The following is a 15,094-nucleotide window of genomic DNA, read 5'->3' as shown; positions in this document are numbered from 1 at the left end:
TTATTTCTAAAAATTTCCAACATACAGAAACACTAAAAGAATTTTACAATAATGACCTGTACACCCACCACCCATATTCTACCACCATTTTACTATACTTCTGTCTTTTAACTGTTTCCCTACCCATGGTTTACCTTTCACTAATGTATCCTCCCCATTGTTGGAATAGTTATCTAACCCATGAAAGCCTTCAGTGGTTCCCTCTGGGATAAAGCCAAATTCTTTAGCATAACATACAAGGCCCATCACAAGCTGACCCCAACCCACCTTTCCAGTATCATTTCCCACAACTCCTCTTTCTTTGCACATAAAGTGTTCTTTACCTGGATGAGCATACTCAGCCTCAGTGAAATCCTACTTACCCTTCATCCCCAACTCAAATATCACCTCCATCACCAAGCCCTGCCAGCATTCCACTGGCTACATTAGTTGCTTCCAAAAAAGCTCTTATAAAGCTTTGCCCAGGCATCATAATATACTGTAAATATTTTTTATATGTCTGTCTTCCCCACTAGACCATGAGATCATCGAAAGCAAAACCTTGCTTCATTCCTCTCTGTATCCTGCTGCCAAGCAGGGTGTCTGACACACTGTGAGGCTCAACAGACCTTGTACACAGGAGATAAGACTCACAGACGACAGAGATCCTCAGAACCCTCAGCCCCCTGGGAGAACACCCTGAGGTCTGGACGGCGGAGTACGTACCTGCACAGGCATCCCCAGACCTAGCTTCAGCCCCAAACAGGGGTCGATGAAGATGGTGAGGATGGGCTCCGAAGGGTCCTGGGCAAAGTGTTCCAGAATGGTATTGTGCTCTTCTGTCCAAGTGGCAGCTGCCAGTCCTGTCAGCACAGCTCGGGACAGGAAAAGGGGCTTCTGCAGAAGGAGAGCAGAGGGCCAGAGCAGGGACAGCTGTTAGGATGGGTCACTTCTCCCATCCACTGTCACGTATGAGGACGTGGGGGATGAGAGAAGTCAGACAGCTTCAGAACGGGGAAGGGAAAGCTGAGAACGGACTGAAAGACAGGTTTCAAGCCTTCGAAGAAACAAGACAATAAGATTCTCTTCCCTCTACCAGTAAAAACAGAATGGATCATGGTGGAAGACTGAGGGATATTATCTTCCCAAGATATTTCATTTATGCCTGTGTTTGTAAAAATGTCTTATCAAGCAACCCTCAACCTCACAGTAAAACTAAATCAAGGGAACATGTAGGATATTAGCCTGAGTCAAACAGTTAGGATTCTATATGTATGTGTTAGCATACGGTATTTGTTTTTCTCTTTCTGACTTACTTCACTCTGTAAAGACAGACTCTAGGTCCATCCACCTCACTACAAATAACTCAATTTCATTTCTTTTTATGGCTGAGTAATATTCCATTAAAGCTGGGACAAAGTGAGAGAGTGGCATGGACATATATACACTACCAAATGTAAAACCGATAGCTAGTGGGAAGCAGCGGCATAGCACAGGGAGATCAGCTCGGTGCTTTGTGACCACCTAGGGGGGTGGGATAGGGAGGGTGGGAGGGAGGGAGATGCAAGAGGGAAGAGATATGGGGATATACGTATATGTATAGCTGATTCACTTTGTTATAAAGCAGAAACTAACACGCCATTGTAAAGCAATTATACTCCAATAAAGATGTTAAAAACAAAAAACAAACAAACAAAGAAAACAATTAGGAGCAAGGGGATGACAAGCTGAAGAAAGGATAGGGTAAAAGAGCAATTTCTCCATGATGTGGCCTCCACAGGATACTGGAATAAGTATGTGATACTGGACAAAAGTCAACTGGCATATCAGTGAGGAAAAAAGAAAAAGGGAGGGGAAAAGACAAGACTGGAAAACACCGAAGAACAAATCAATTGGATGGAAAATAAATCATAACTGGTGGCTAGAAAAAAGACAGCATTATTTTGAACACTACTAAATAAATTAAGAAAACTAGGGGGCTTCCCTGGTGGCGCAGTGGCTGAGAATCTGCCTGCCAATGCAGGGGACACGGGTTCGAGCCCTGGTCTGGGAAGATCCCACATGCTGCGGAGCAACTAGGCCTGTGAGCCACAACTACTACTGAGCCTGCGCGTCTGGAGCCTGTGCTCCGCAACAAGAGAGGCCGCGATAGTGAGAGGCCCGCGCACCGCGATGAAGAGTGGCCCCCGCTTGCCGCAACTAGAGAAAGCCCTCGCACAGAAACGAAGACCCAACACAGCCAAAAATAAATAAATTAATTAAAAAAAAAATACACACAGATTTAAAAAAAAAAAAAAAAGAAAACTAAAGGATATAAAAATCTAGCTCGGTGAACTTGAGAAGTCACCCCGTCCTTCTCCCAGTACTTCTGGAAGATGAGAAGGAATCCCTTTTACTTAAAGTTTCCAGGTCAAGAAAATTTAGCTAGTAATCTAAAATCTTCTGTATATAAATACATACATGAAGATCCAACGAGAAAAACACTAAGACCCAGATAAATAAATGGACGAAAGGATATGAACAAACGTATCATGTCATAAAAAAAAGAGAAAATGAAAATGTGAAATAAATGTTCAATTTCATTTGAAATCAAAGAAATACAAATAAACATAGCAAAGGTATATCATTTATTGCCTATCATTTTTTTTAAAATCCTTGCTAGGGAATTCCCTGGTGGTCCAGTGGTTAGGACTCCACGTTTTCACTGCCGAGGGCGCAGGTTCAACCCCTGCTCAGGGAACTAAGATCCCACAAGCCGCGGGATGCCGCCAGAAAAAAAAAAAAAAAAAAAAACTTTGCTAAACTGCTAACACCCAGGCCTGGAAAGGGTTTGTTGCTAGTGCGAGGGCAAAAAAATGCAATTTGTTTGAAAAACAATTTGGCGTTATGTATTAGAGGTGTTAGAAATGTTCTTTACTCTTCGATTCAGGAATTCCATAATCAGGAATCTAACTTAAGGAAATATTAAGTATTTCAAAATGTGTTCGTTTTATTTATAATATTCATCACTGTATTATTATGAGAGCAAAAAAATCATAAATGGCAAATGTCCAAGAGTAAAGATTTAACTGTGATACATATATCTCATGGAGCACCATATGAACATTAAAAATGGTGCTTACAGGGACCTCCCTGGTGGTCCAGTGGTTAACACTCCACGCTTCCATTGCAGGGGGCACGGATTCAATCCCTGGTCAGGGAACTAAGATCCCGCATGCTGCACGGCGGCCAAAAAAAAAAAAAAAAAGGCGCTTACAGAGAATTCCCTGGCAGTCCAGTGGTTAGGATTTGGTGCTTTTCACTGCCGGGGCCCAGGTTCAATCCCTGGTCAGGAACTAAGATCCCATAAGCTGCGCAACCAAAAAAAAAAAAAAAAGATGCTTACAAAGAGTATGTAATAACAGTAATGAAAATACTACATACTAAAAAAAAAGAGGTATCTTGTGATTTACATATTTGTGATTAAAAAAATAAAGGCAGCCTGATGTATTTTTTTAAGTATATAATAACATGAAGAATAAAAAAATGTTTTGTGAGAAAGCCTAATAAAAAATTATAATGTGTGGTACAGTTAGGATTGCTAAAAAACAAAAAAACTTGCAAATCTACACAGAAAGAAAGAACATATACCAAATTAGTAACGTTGGATGTGTTCAGGCAGTAATACTATGACTTTTATTTTCCCTTTCTTTGTTTTACTTTTCTGTCCCTTCCAATATTTTTCTTTAATGAGTAGTTGTCACTTTTCTCTCCCTTTTTAAAAAAGTTCAAGGTCACCACTCTATTCTTCTAACCCAGGTAACTGAGGGTGTGCCTAGGCTCTGATGCAGCTTGGAAATAAAGGTATAGAGGTTACTGAGTGTCAAATTCTGAAAGTATTTCAAGTGGTTTCTGTAAACTCTTCAGCCAAAGGAGGGAACTGAAGGACAGGAAGAAAGAGGATGTCTTAGAAATTAGTATCCAATTAGGACAGTGTCTGCCCAGCTTGTTCACCTTGTTCAGATGTTCACCCATTCAACGGATATAGCTTATTGCAATCTGACCCAAGGTGGAGAGATGAGGAAGGGCCTAAGAGCCCTCTTCCTCACTGAAAGCCCTCTTCTTTGGGAGGGGTAGGGGACACGGATAACTTTGTCCTTTACTCGGTGTACTGGATTTGCAGTGAGCAGGCTACCAGTAGAAAGTAAAGAGAAGGTAGTGAGAGATTGAAGAGAATTCCTCGTACACCATTCTGCAACTGATCCTTTGATTCACCAGTTGTTGGGGAGGAATATTTGTCTCAGAGAAAAGCCAGACTTACCACGTCTACCTCACGCTCCTGTAATTCTTCTTTCTGTATTTCAGGTTCCTCCAATATTGGCTCTGGGAAGAATGAAAATTCAAAAATGAAGGCATTCCATTAAAAGTTAAACACAGGGCTTCCCTGGTGGCGCAGTGGTTGAGAATCTGCTTGCCAATGCAAGGGACACGGGTTCGAGCCCTGGTCTGGGAAGATCCCACATGCCGCGGAGCAACTAGGCCCGTGAGCTACAACTACTGAGCCTGCGCGTCTGGAGCCTGTGCTCCGCAACAAGAGAGGCCATGACAGTGAGAGGCCCGCGCACCGCGATGAAGAGTGGCCTCCGCTCACCGCCAACTAGAGAAAGCCCTCGCACAGAAACGAAGACCCAACACAGCCAAAAATAAATTAATAAATTAATAAATTAATAATAAAAAAAAATGTTCTTTAAAAAAAAAAAAAAGTTAAACACAGAGACTTCCCTGGTGGTCCAGTGGTTAAGTCTCTGAGCTTCCACTGCAGGGTGCACGGGTTCGATCCCTGGATGGGGAACTAAGATCCCACATGCCGGCCAGCACAGCCAAAAAACAACAACAAATAAAAGAAGTTAGGACTTCCCTGGTGGCGCAGTGGTTAAGAAGCCACCTGCCAATGCAGGGCACACGGGTTCGAGCCCTGGTCCGGGAAGATCCCCCATGCCGCGGAGCAACTAAGCCCGTGCGCCACAACTACTGAGCCTGCGCTCTAGAGCCCGCGAGCCACAGCTACTGAGCCCGCGTGCCGCACCTACTGAGGCCCGTGTGCCTGGAGCCTGCGCTCCGCAACAAGAGAAGCCACCAAAGTGAGAAGCCCGCGCACCGCAACGAAGAGTAGCCCCCGCTCACCACAGTTAGAGAAAGCCCGTGAGCAGCAACGAAGACCCAATGCAGCCAAAAATAAATAAATTAAATAAATAAATTAAAAAAAAAAAAAGAAGTTAAACACGGAGTCACCATATGACCGAGCAATTCCACTTCAAGGTACTTGAAGTACCTTGAGAAATTGGCACCCCATGGCCCCTATATCTTTACTTCTAAGTTGCACCAGAGCCTGGCCTCTTAGCAGGCACTCCCTATTCCCCTTTCCTCCCAGATCCTGGTAACCACTAATCTACTTTCTGAGTCTATGAATTTGCCTATTCTGGACATTTTATATTAGTGGAATCATACAATATGCGGTCTTTTGTGACTGGCTTCCTTCACTTGGCATGTTTTCAAGATTCATCCACGTTGTTGCATCGTAGCAGACCTTCATTCTTTTTTATGGCTGCATAATATTCCACTGCAATTTGTTTATCCATTCATCGTTGATGGACGCTTGGTTGTTTCCGCCTTTTGGCTGTTGTGAATAGCACTGCTGTGAACATGGGCATACAAATGTCTGTTCGAGTCCCTGTCTCCAGTTCTCTGCAACTAAATCTGCCACAGTGAAGATCCCACATGCCACAACTAAGACCCAGTGCAGCCAAATATAAATAAATATATATATATTTTTTAAATTTTCTTTTAAAAAGCTGATTGGGGCTGGAGGGGGCACAGAAGGAGGCAGGGGAATGAAGGCAGTCAGTATTAAGGTCATTCTAGGCATTCAGATTCTGGCCTGCCATTCTTCCCCCATCCTCTTCCCACATGGAGAAGTTGGGGCCCACAGAAATCAGCCCCTCTCCAAGCAAACCACCATCCCCACTCTGGACTCCATAAAACCCAGGGGGGTGTCCCTCTCCTTCCTGATCTGTTGCGCACACAGGAGACTGGGGTAAAACTGGTGGGCCTCCCATCTCCCGTGGGCTGAAAGGAAGAAGGAACAAATGAGATGCAACCAAAAGACCTTGGGGAACAGGACACTCCAACTTCCAGAAAGAAAACCTAAGAGGGGAGTGAGGCACACAGGCCGAGGAAGGAAATCATGAGAAAGATGGAACAGCTGATTCTAGGAGCTCAGTGGTGAGTGGGATGGGTAACCAAGAAACCCAACGCCCTTCGAGAAAGCCAAGGGCATCCAAGGTTTCAGACAGGAACAAGGCGGAGACTTGAAATAGTCTGAGACTGAGACAATCTCAAGAGTAAACTGGTTTTGTCCTCTATTGTAATACAATTTATATAAAGTCTAAACCATGCAATACGATACTAGTATGTGATGGTCATGGATACACGCAGTAAAAGTTTAGGAAACAGGCTTGAGAATGACAAACACCAACTCAGAATAGCGGTGACCTCTGGAGAAGGAGAGAAGGGCTTGTGGGGGGGTGGGTAGCAGGGGGACAAAGGGATTCACTTGTTGCCATCATGATTTATTCTCACATTGGGTGACGGGGACATGGGTGTTCATTATCTCATTCTCTGTATTTTTTCTGATTTGCCTGAAATATAGGTCTACAATCCCTTATCCAAAACCCCTGGGATCAAGTATATCTCAGAATGTAGACTTGTAATACCGTATGGTATATGAGACCCCCCCCACCACATCTTGGGGCCTCTAGAACAGCACTCCACAAACTTTTAGTGTCAGTATTTCTGCAGTAAAACATATGAAAATTTATACTAAGTGGTTTAAATAGACTATAAATACCTTCATGTCAGTTTAGGTTATGTCTCACCACCAAATAAGTTTGGATGCCAAATTTTGGGGGAAAAAAACTTTCAGTTCTTAGGGCTTTTTAAAGTTACAGATATGGGATTATGAACCTGTACTTCTTTTCTTAGTGGGAACGGAGGAGCACTTAAGGAAGCAAAGGATATCAATAAAGACCTCAAAAGGGTGTTTGCCCTTTAACCCACCATCCTTCACCAAGAAGTGTTTTAGGCCTGGTCTTAGCCCATTTGGACTACTCTAACACAACACCATCGACTGGGTGGCTTCTAAACACACACATTTATTCTTCGCAGTTCTGGCGGCTGGAAGTCCTAGATCAGGGTGCCAGCAGGGTTGGGTGAGGGCCCTCTTCTGGAGTGCAGACCTCTCTTTATGTCCGGCGGAAGGGGGCAAGGAATCTCTCTGGAGTTGCTTCTTATAAGGCACTAATCCCACTCATGACAGTTCCACCCTCATGATTTAAGCAACCTCCCAAAGGCCCCTCCTACTAACACCATCATATCGGGCATGAGAATTTCAACATATGAATTTGGGGGGGACACAAACATTCAGACCATAGTAGGCCCCCTCTGTCTCCTGTGGGACAGGCCTCAATCCCTCCCCAACTCCAAAGAGTACAGGGATTTTTTTTTTTTTTTAATATTTACTTATTTATTTGGCTGTGCAGGATCTTTCGTTGCGGCACACGGGATCTTTAGTTGCAGCACGCGAACTCTTAGTTGCGGCATGCATGTGGGATCTAGTTCCCTGACCAGGGATGGAACCCAGGCTCCCTGCATTAGGAGCACGGAGTCTTAGCCGCTGGACCGCCAGGGAAGTCCTGAGTACAGGGATTAAGGCTCATTTCAGGGCTGCCTTGGAGGCCCAAGTCTTCTCTGAACCTCTATCAAGTGTCAGCTAGAAAGCTCCACATCAAACAATAAAAAGGCTCAGAGTTAAAAGGACTCAGAGATCCTTGGTGTTTGGGGGTCAGTGCTTTCATTTAGAAGTTACGTTTTTTAATAATTTTTATTGGAGTATAGTTGATTCACAATGTTGTGTCAGCTTCAGGTGCACAGCAAAGTGAATCACCCATATATATATACACATCCACTCTTTTCTCGATTCTTTTCCCATATAGGCCACCACAGAGTATTGAATAGAGTTCCCTGTGCTGTACAATAGGTCCTTATTACTTATCCACTTTACATATAGTAGTGTGCATATGTCAATCACAATCTTCCAATTTATCCCTCCCCCGCTTACCCCCTGGCAACCACAAGTCTGCCCTCTACGTCTGTAACTCTATTTCTGCTCTGCAGATGAGTTCATCTGTACCCTTTTTTTAGATTCCACATATAAGCAACATCACATGACACCCTGACATTCCCTTCCCACCCCGGAGGAGTCTCCAAGTTGAACTTCACTGCCTTCCCTCCTCCCTCCCCCTGCTCCTGGTACCCAGGTTCTAGGAGCCAGTCCCACTTTAAACTGCTCTTAAGAGAACTCAGAAGAAAAAATTTGCATGGTTCCAATGTCTAGATCCCAGGGCAAGGCCCTGTGTACCCTGGCCCTTTCTCCCATGCCCACGCTTAATCTCTCAACTTTTAATATTAAAAGGGGATTCTATTTCTCTCCATCTTGACAGGCTGCTAGCAGTGTAAAGAAGCCCCAGGTAAAAGGGGAGGCCTATCCTTAGCTCACAGTCATAGCTACACTGGCCAGTGCTCTAAGGGACAGCCTAGTGACAGCAACAGCGACCAAAAACCTTCCAACCCTATTGGCCCCAGCTCACCCAACAGGAAGGAATCCCTCAGATCAAAGCCACAAGAGGCAGCCTCTTTAAACTCTTTTCTTCCTCAATCTAGACATCAGGCTTCTTTTCCTGTGGCCCTGAACCTGAACCTCCTTAGTCTACCAAGGCCCTGATGAAATGAGGGCGGCGATACAAGAGCCTTAAACAGATGGGAGAAAGATTCAGTCAGGCTTAGGATTCAAAGGATGGCAAAGCAGGCTGAGTCTCCATGGTGATGGGCTTAATGGGAGGAAAACATTATTTGTTTTGCCACCCAGGGTGAAAATGGGAAAAAGGAAGAGATCAAACCCTCTTCACTGGGGTAGGAGCAACCAGGAACACTTGAAATAAGGAAGAAGAGGCTAGCATAGAGGATTGGCTGGTGAGCTCTTGGTGCACTGGGGGGAAATTTTAAGACAGAAAGAACAAGTATAAGGCTGGCCAGGAGGAAAACACGAAACAAGGGACCTAGCAGCAGGCCTGAGATTCCACTGAACCCCTTGCTTCTTACCCAGAAGCAACAGAACCTGCTCCCCGGCCCTAAGACCCTCCTTCAATACAAACATTCTGCCTCCAAGCCTCTCCCCAGCAGGTACCCACCAGGCTCCTCCTTGAGAGATTCGGGCTCTGCCTGGGACTCACTGCTGGCCGGCAGGGTGGCCTCCGCAGCCTGTGCGGCCAGAGCAGACTGAGCGGCTCGCCAGCGGGCGCTTCCCCGGCTACTCACTTTCTGCTTCTTGTCAGCTTTGCTGGACATTGTGTTGGCAAAACCTGCAGACACACGGAAGCTGGGGGTCCACCACCAGATCCACCCCCAACCCTCAGTCCTTTCCCTGGGTTATCCCACTTTCTTCAGGGCACTGGGTTAAAAATCAAAATCAGTCCCTCAAGGCATTAGGAATAAATGGAAGCTAAACATGAGGGCACAGGGCATTTGCTGGCAGCCCAGTGGTTAGGACTCCGCGCTTCCACAGCAGGGGGCATATGAGTTCCATTCCTGGTTGGGGAACTAAGATCCCACAAGCCCCAAGGCGCGGCCGGGGGGGAAAAAAAAAAAAGATGAGGGCACAGCAGACACCCACTAATGAGGATTTAGGAACCCCTATCTCTGCCCAGAGGGATGAGAACATAAGATGATCAGGGAAAGATCTACCACGCTGAGGTGTGGCTGCACACACCCTCAAGCACTCTAGCTCTCAGGGCCATGGGTGAGTGAGAAGGGCCCAGGGAAGGGAAGACTGTCCCCAGGTTCCACACTCTCTGTCACTGTGTCAAGTCACTGAGCAACCAAGATGATTTTCCTATGTACCTCCTTTTCTCCCAAGTCACCCCCTGGAAGCGGGGGAGAAAGAAAAATGCCCCTCCCACCCACACTAAAATCTGTGACCTCCTTAAACAAGGAAGAAACAGTATTTGCAACCTGCCTCTTCAGCTTTTCACTCCTGAGGGGCAGAAGCCCTGTTCTGCGTGTACTGAAAAGGTGTCTTCGCACAGTTGGCTGAGTGAGTCTGTGCTAACCGATTAATGAAGACCTAGAGCATTCGATTCCAGATGTCCTGAGAACAGACTGGAAGAGGAAGGACAAAAGTCATCCAACAATGAACTTGGAATTGTGTCTGGGGGAGGGAGAAATGGGGCGATGAGGAAGGCCCAGTAGTGTCTCTCTCAGAAAAGCAGGAGGGCGGGAAGCGGGGCATCTCTGGCGGGCGCCCGGGGCAATGTCTGATTCGCTGGGCAGTCCCTCTTCACTCAGCTCTAGCCTGACAACCACCTGTGGCTTTTCTTCCTCATCCCCACAGGCTGCCACAGGCATTGATCATACGCTATGAGTTTCACACTTGAAGGATTTGTACTTTGCTCCAAGGAACACCGTTCTATTAGGCCAACACATCAATAAAGCCAGGTACCACAGCGCGGCGTCTGCCATCGGTCTCCAGAGAAGCGTCAGGCTGTGCTTCCCTGCCTCCGGCTGCAGCCTCAGGAACATTCCGGTGGCAAGGCTGGGAGCCACCTCCCCATGGGGTTCGCCCCATGGTCCCACACCGAGGCCCCAGGAGGAGGCTTCTACTAGCCTGGGACTCATTCTATTTCTCAGGAAATAGCGTAGGGGGCCGGCCCTCTCCTCCAACCACCAGTGGCTTCCAGTGGGCAAATTTCCCCTCACGGGAGCTTCCTCACACAACTGTCACAACCGTCGCCGCTCCTTCCTCTCAGCTGCCCCTTCCTCTGCCCTCCCCCGCAACGGCCCCTTCTTCCCTCGCCCCCGCAACTCTCCCTCGTACCCCTCACCACTGCCCCTTCTCCCCGTAGCTTCCCACTCTCCCCGGCATTCCTCCCCCGCTCCCTGGTGCCCTCCGCCGCCAACACACACCTCACGACGCCGACCGACCGGCCACTCCAGCTGAGAAGTTGCCCCGCGTAGCCCTCTCGGGCCGGCGCCTGCACGCGTCGCCTTGGCAACCCCGGGCAGCGCGGGGGTGGGGTGGGGGGGCGGGCGAGCGAGTGGCGGGGACCCGAGCGCGCCGAGCCAGCGTCCTCGGCGCAGACGCAGAGACGCCCTGATCAGCCGCTCCCGGCTTGGCTGCGCTCGCGTCACCCCGGCGGGCACCCGGGGCAAGAGGGCTGAGGGGCAAGGGGAAGCCGCTAAACCTGGCGGGCTGGAGGGGGGCTGGAGGGGGACGGGAGGCCTGGTCTGAGGACGGGCGGGAAGGACTGGGGCTGGAAACAATGAGTGGCCTCCCGCAGGACACTGAAAAGGCTGGGGGAACCCAAGCGCCCGACCCCGCGCGCGGGTCTGTGAGCTCCATCCCGGGCGAGTCCAGCAGATGGCGCCCGAGGTCCCGCCTGCGAGGCTCACGCGCGCTCTAGAAGGCGCTCCAGGATTTCGAGGCAGCCGTGGCTGCAGCTGAGTCCGGGGAAAAAACCGGGGCTGGAGCACCCCTGCCCTCCCGCTCGTTCCCCCTTCTTAATTCGGACTGGGATCTAGGATCACCCTGCAGCGCGGGGTGGGGGAAGGAGGGAAGAACGGAACTGGAATTTTTGGAATCTGAGGATTGGCTTTGGAAAGCGTCGCTTGTTTTGGGGGGGGGACAGGAGGCGGGGACTCTCTGGGGAAGGTGACCGGGCCGGGGAGGGGCTCGGCTCTCCATAAGAACAAAGACTGAGTCTTGGGGAAGTGACAGGAGAGGGGTGTGAGAGGAGGGGCAGACCGCAGCCGGTGCTAGGGGGCGCTGCGGGCCGGGGTGCCAGAAGAGGCGCCTGGAAGACTGAGCCGTACCTGGGGCTGGTGGAAGCTTTAGGGAGGCCTGGGAGATGCAGGGAGGAAGCGAGTCAGGGGGATGGGAAGGCACCCTCCCTGCTTCCATCAATAGTGCCTAATTAAGACAAAGCCCGCAGTGAGCCCACTGATTACATTTCCATGAGGAGCTAAATTGATTACATTTTATTTGCTGGAGGAGAGAAGCGGGCACCTCAGTTCCCCCTTTTCCTGGTTGATGTTCACACCTGACGGGTCTCATTATGCCAGTCTGGCAGGGCGAGGACTGGCAGTCCCTGGCACTCCTGAAGGGCCTGTGGATTAATCCACACCTGAGCCCAGCTCTGACCTCACCATCCTACCTACCCCATTTTTATTTCCAGAATTGACAACCCCTGCCCTTGGCACCCCCCCATTATCCTTAAAGGGGGTTTCTGGGCTCCTGCCCGGCCCACATTCCTGTTACTGAGGGCAAGGATTGAAGGAGAGAGGGGTCCTGCCACACCCCAAAATCAGTTGCACAGCAAGCAGGGCTAAGTGGGTGATCCTCTAACCAGTTAGGCAGTGGGTGGCAGAGAGGTGACATGATTGGTCAGATCCCCCAGGGAGAAGTCCCAGAGGAGTGAAGATTTGAGGGGAGGCATAGGATGGGGAGACTTATAGGCGGGGCTCATGGCTCCCTCAGGGAAAGGAATGTTGCGTAGACCCCATTTCTTTTCTGAACCACCGCCCCCCCCCCCCGCCGGCCTTGGCTGTGCCTAGGGATCCCAGCCCCCTACATTATGCTAAATAGGTAATCAAACATCTCGCTTTGCTAATTACTGCTCAATCCGATTAAACGCCACTGAAGCTCATCAACAGAGGTGGAGGTAGGGAGAAGGGATGAAAGGGGGGGCAACCACAGCTGTGATGGGGGTCTTGTCCCCAGCGGCTCTAGGGGACAGCTGAGAAACAGCCGGGGTAGCAAGACTCAGTACCTCGCAAAGGAAATGGGCAGAAGAGTTGTACGACAGAACCCTTCATCTCACTGCATCCTCCCAGCCTCAGGCACTCCCTCCTCCCAGGACCTTCATTACTCTCAGAACCCAGGCATCCGGCCATTCCCACAGCGCCCCACACACACCCCTGTCCCAGCTTTAATAAGTTCTGTTCTCTCACTGTCAATATTTGATTTCTCAGAGCCATCTCCACGGAGAGAGGGAGCTCTTCCCTTGCTTCCCCCCTACCTTGGCCCTTTTTTGCCCACCCCAGTCTCTTTGTGCCCCCAACCTTCTCTGAACTAGCTGACTTAATGAAATGATATTAAAGTCTTAAGCAACTCCAAAAGAATGGTTGTTATGGTGAAGGGAGTGGGCAGGACGCCTGGGTCCCTGAGGGGAGCAAGGGCTGAGGAGGGGGGAGAGTGAGCCAGAGGCTAAGGTCTGGAGGCCCCAGTCCCCAAGGGGGAGCAGCAGATTTAGGGCGAGCTGGGGGCTGGCCCTCTGGATCGTGGTGGGAAGTGGGGAATTAGGGCTGGGGGCTAGGAAAAGGTGAGAAGAGGGAGGACATTTCTGTGGTCCAGGTCTCAGCCTGCTGTCCAGAGCATCCGTCAGGGATGGAGAGGCCAGCCGGGGGTGCAGAGCCCCTGTGCCAGCAGCCTCTCTGCTGACTGTGCCCGGGGCCGGTCCTGTGAGAACCAGAGTAGATTCCTCTTCAGCCCTGACTCACCCCTCTTCCCCCCTGCACCCCCCCCCCCAACCAGCAGACCCCCACAGGTGATTTGTAGCTGATGCCCTCACGATGGTAGCACCAGGAGGGAGTCCGTTCCATGACTCGAACAGAGAGCTTCCAGGAGAGGAGAGAACAGAAGCCAAGAGATGGGGAGCCAAGCACCAACCCCCCTCCCCCCACCCATCCCATCTCACTCCCCTGGGGACCCTGGCCCAGCCCCAGTCCCCTTGGGGTGGTGGGAATGCAAGGACATTTGGCTGGGCTGATTGATGAGGGAGGAAGCAGCCACTGGGCACTGAGGCTGCTGTTTGCTGAGCACACAGATTCCTCCCCACTCACCAGCTGCCGCCCCCCGAGGCTGCTCAATCTCCCCACCACCACCACTAGCCACTTGGATTGGAGGGAACTGATGCCTGAGTTTCTGATGGCAACTGAGGGAAGTGGGAGAGCCAGGCCGTGGAATGCTTCGATTCCTTCTGGGAATCAGGGGACCCTAGGACCTGGTCCCCTCAGAACTCCCTACAGGACTCCACCTTCGCTGCTGCCTTTCAGACATCTCTCCGGTGCTGAGTTTTCACTCCCATTTATTCTGTATCCTTTTCCCTACCCCCACCCAACTCTCTGAGCCCATCCCAGCTAGCCTGCTGCCTCTAAACCAGCCTGCCACATTTCTCCCAGCCTGCCTACAGATCTTGAAACTCTCTCTAGGGAAGGGGATGCCCCATGTTTGTGATTCCACTTAGGAAGCTCTGTTTTTCATTCTAACTACATTTCCAGTTGTGATGTCAACCATTCCCCATCAGAAATTCCCACTGCAACCCTTTGCTCTGTTCTCCTTTTCTTAAAACCCTCAACATAGACCACAGACACAAACATACATACCTCAACCTAATTTACATCCTGCTTCTGTTTGGAAGGATGGAAAAGTGTGAGCTTCTGTCTGCAGCACAGCCCCCAGGACAGCCTCCATCCTATGCTTGGTGGGGGCTTTACGTTCCGTGGTCCCCAGCTCTCTCAGATCCTTTACTCCCACTCTGCTCTAGATTCTGTACCAGCAGCTGTACCACAGCCCCCAAATCTCAGAGCATTATCCCTGCCCTCCCAGAGCATAAAATTTAGTTGAGGAAAACTCACATCCACACAAGAAACAGCTCACATCCACACAAGAAACAAAGGGGACCCCCCTCCCGCCCCAGACCTTAAAGTAAATGTTTATATCTTTTTCTACAAAACTGTTGTGTTTGTTTGTCTGAAAATGTATTTTGTGTGCTGATTTCTTTGTATTGATTATAATGAAGTAAAAAAGCATGTTTTTAGGTCAAAAAAAAAAAAAAAGAAACAAAGGGGAAAAAATGGAAGACGGAGTTAGATCAACTTCCTAAATGTGGATTCTTCCTTGGTCACTTGCTACCCTACACGCTGAGGCTGGGGAAAGACAGGACACAGCTAGAACATGTGTGTGGTT

General features: G+C 49.3%; 1 protein-coding gene across 1 annotated transcript in view; it reads right to left on the bottom strand.

The window, feature by feature from the left end:
* Positions 1–9,420, bottom strand: part of DNAH2 (dynein axonemal heavy chain 2) — a 94,997-nt gene extending 85,577 nt beyond the window's left edge. Inside the window, 3 exon segments of the mRNA XM_059907447.1 lie at positions 706–876; positions 4,280–4,341; positions 9,264–9,420. Coding sequence (XP_059763430.1) covers positions 706–876; positions 4,280–4,341; positions 9,264–9,420 — 390 coding nt within the window.
* Positions 9,421–15,094: the final 5,674 nt, after the last annotated feature.

This window comes from Balaenoptera ricei, chromosome 20 (genome assembly GCF_028023285.1).
Source record: "Balaenoptera ricei isolate mBalRic1 chromosome 20, mBalRic1.hap2, whole genome shotgun sequence".
Classification (NCBI taxonomy): Eukaryota; Metazoa; Chordata; class Mammalia; order Artiodactyla; family Balaenopteridae; genus Balaenoptera; species Balaenoptera ricei.
This window is presented reverse-complemented; position numbering and strand designations above follow the sequence as displayed.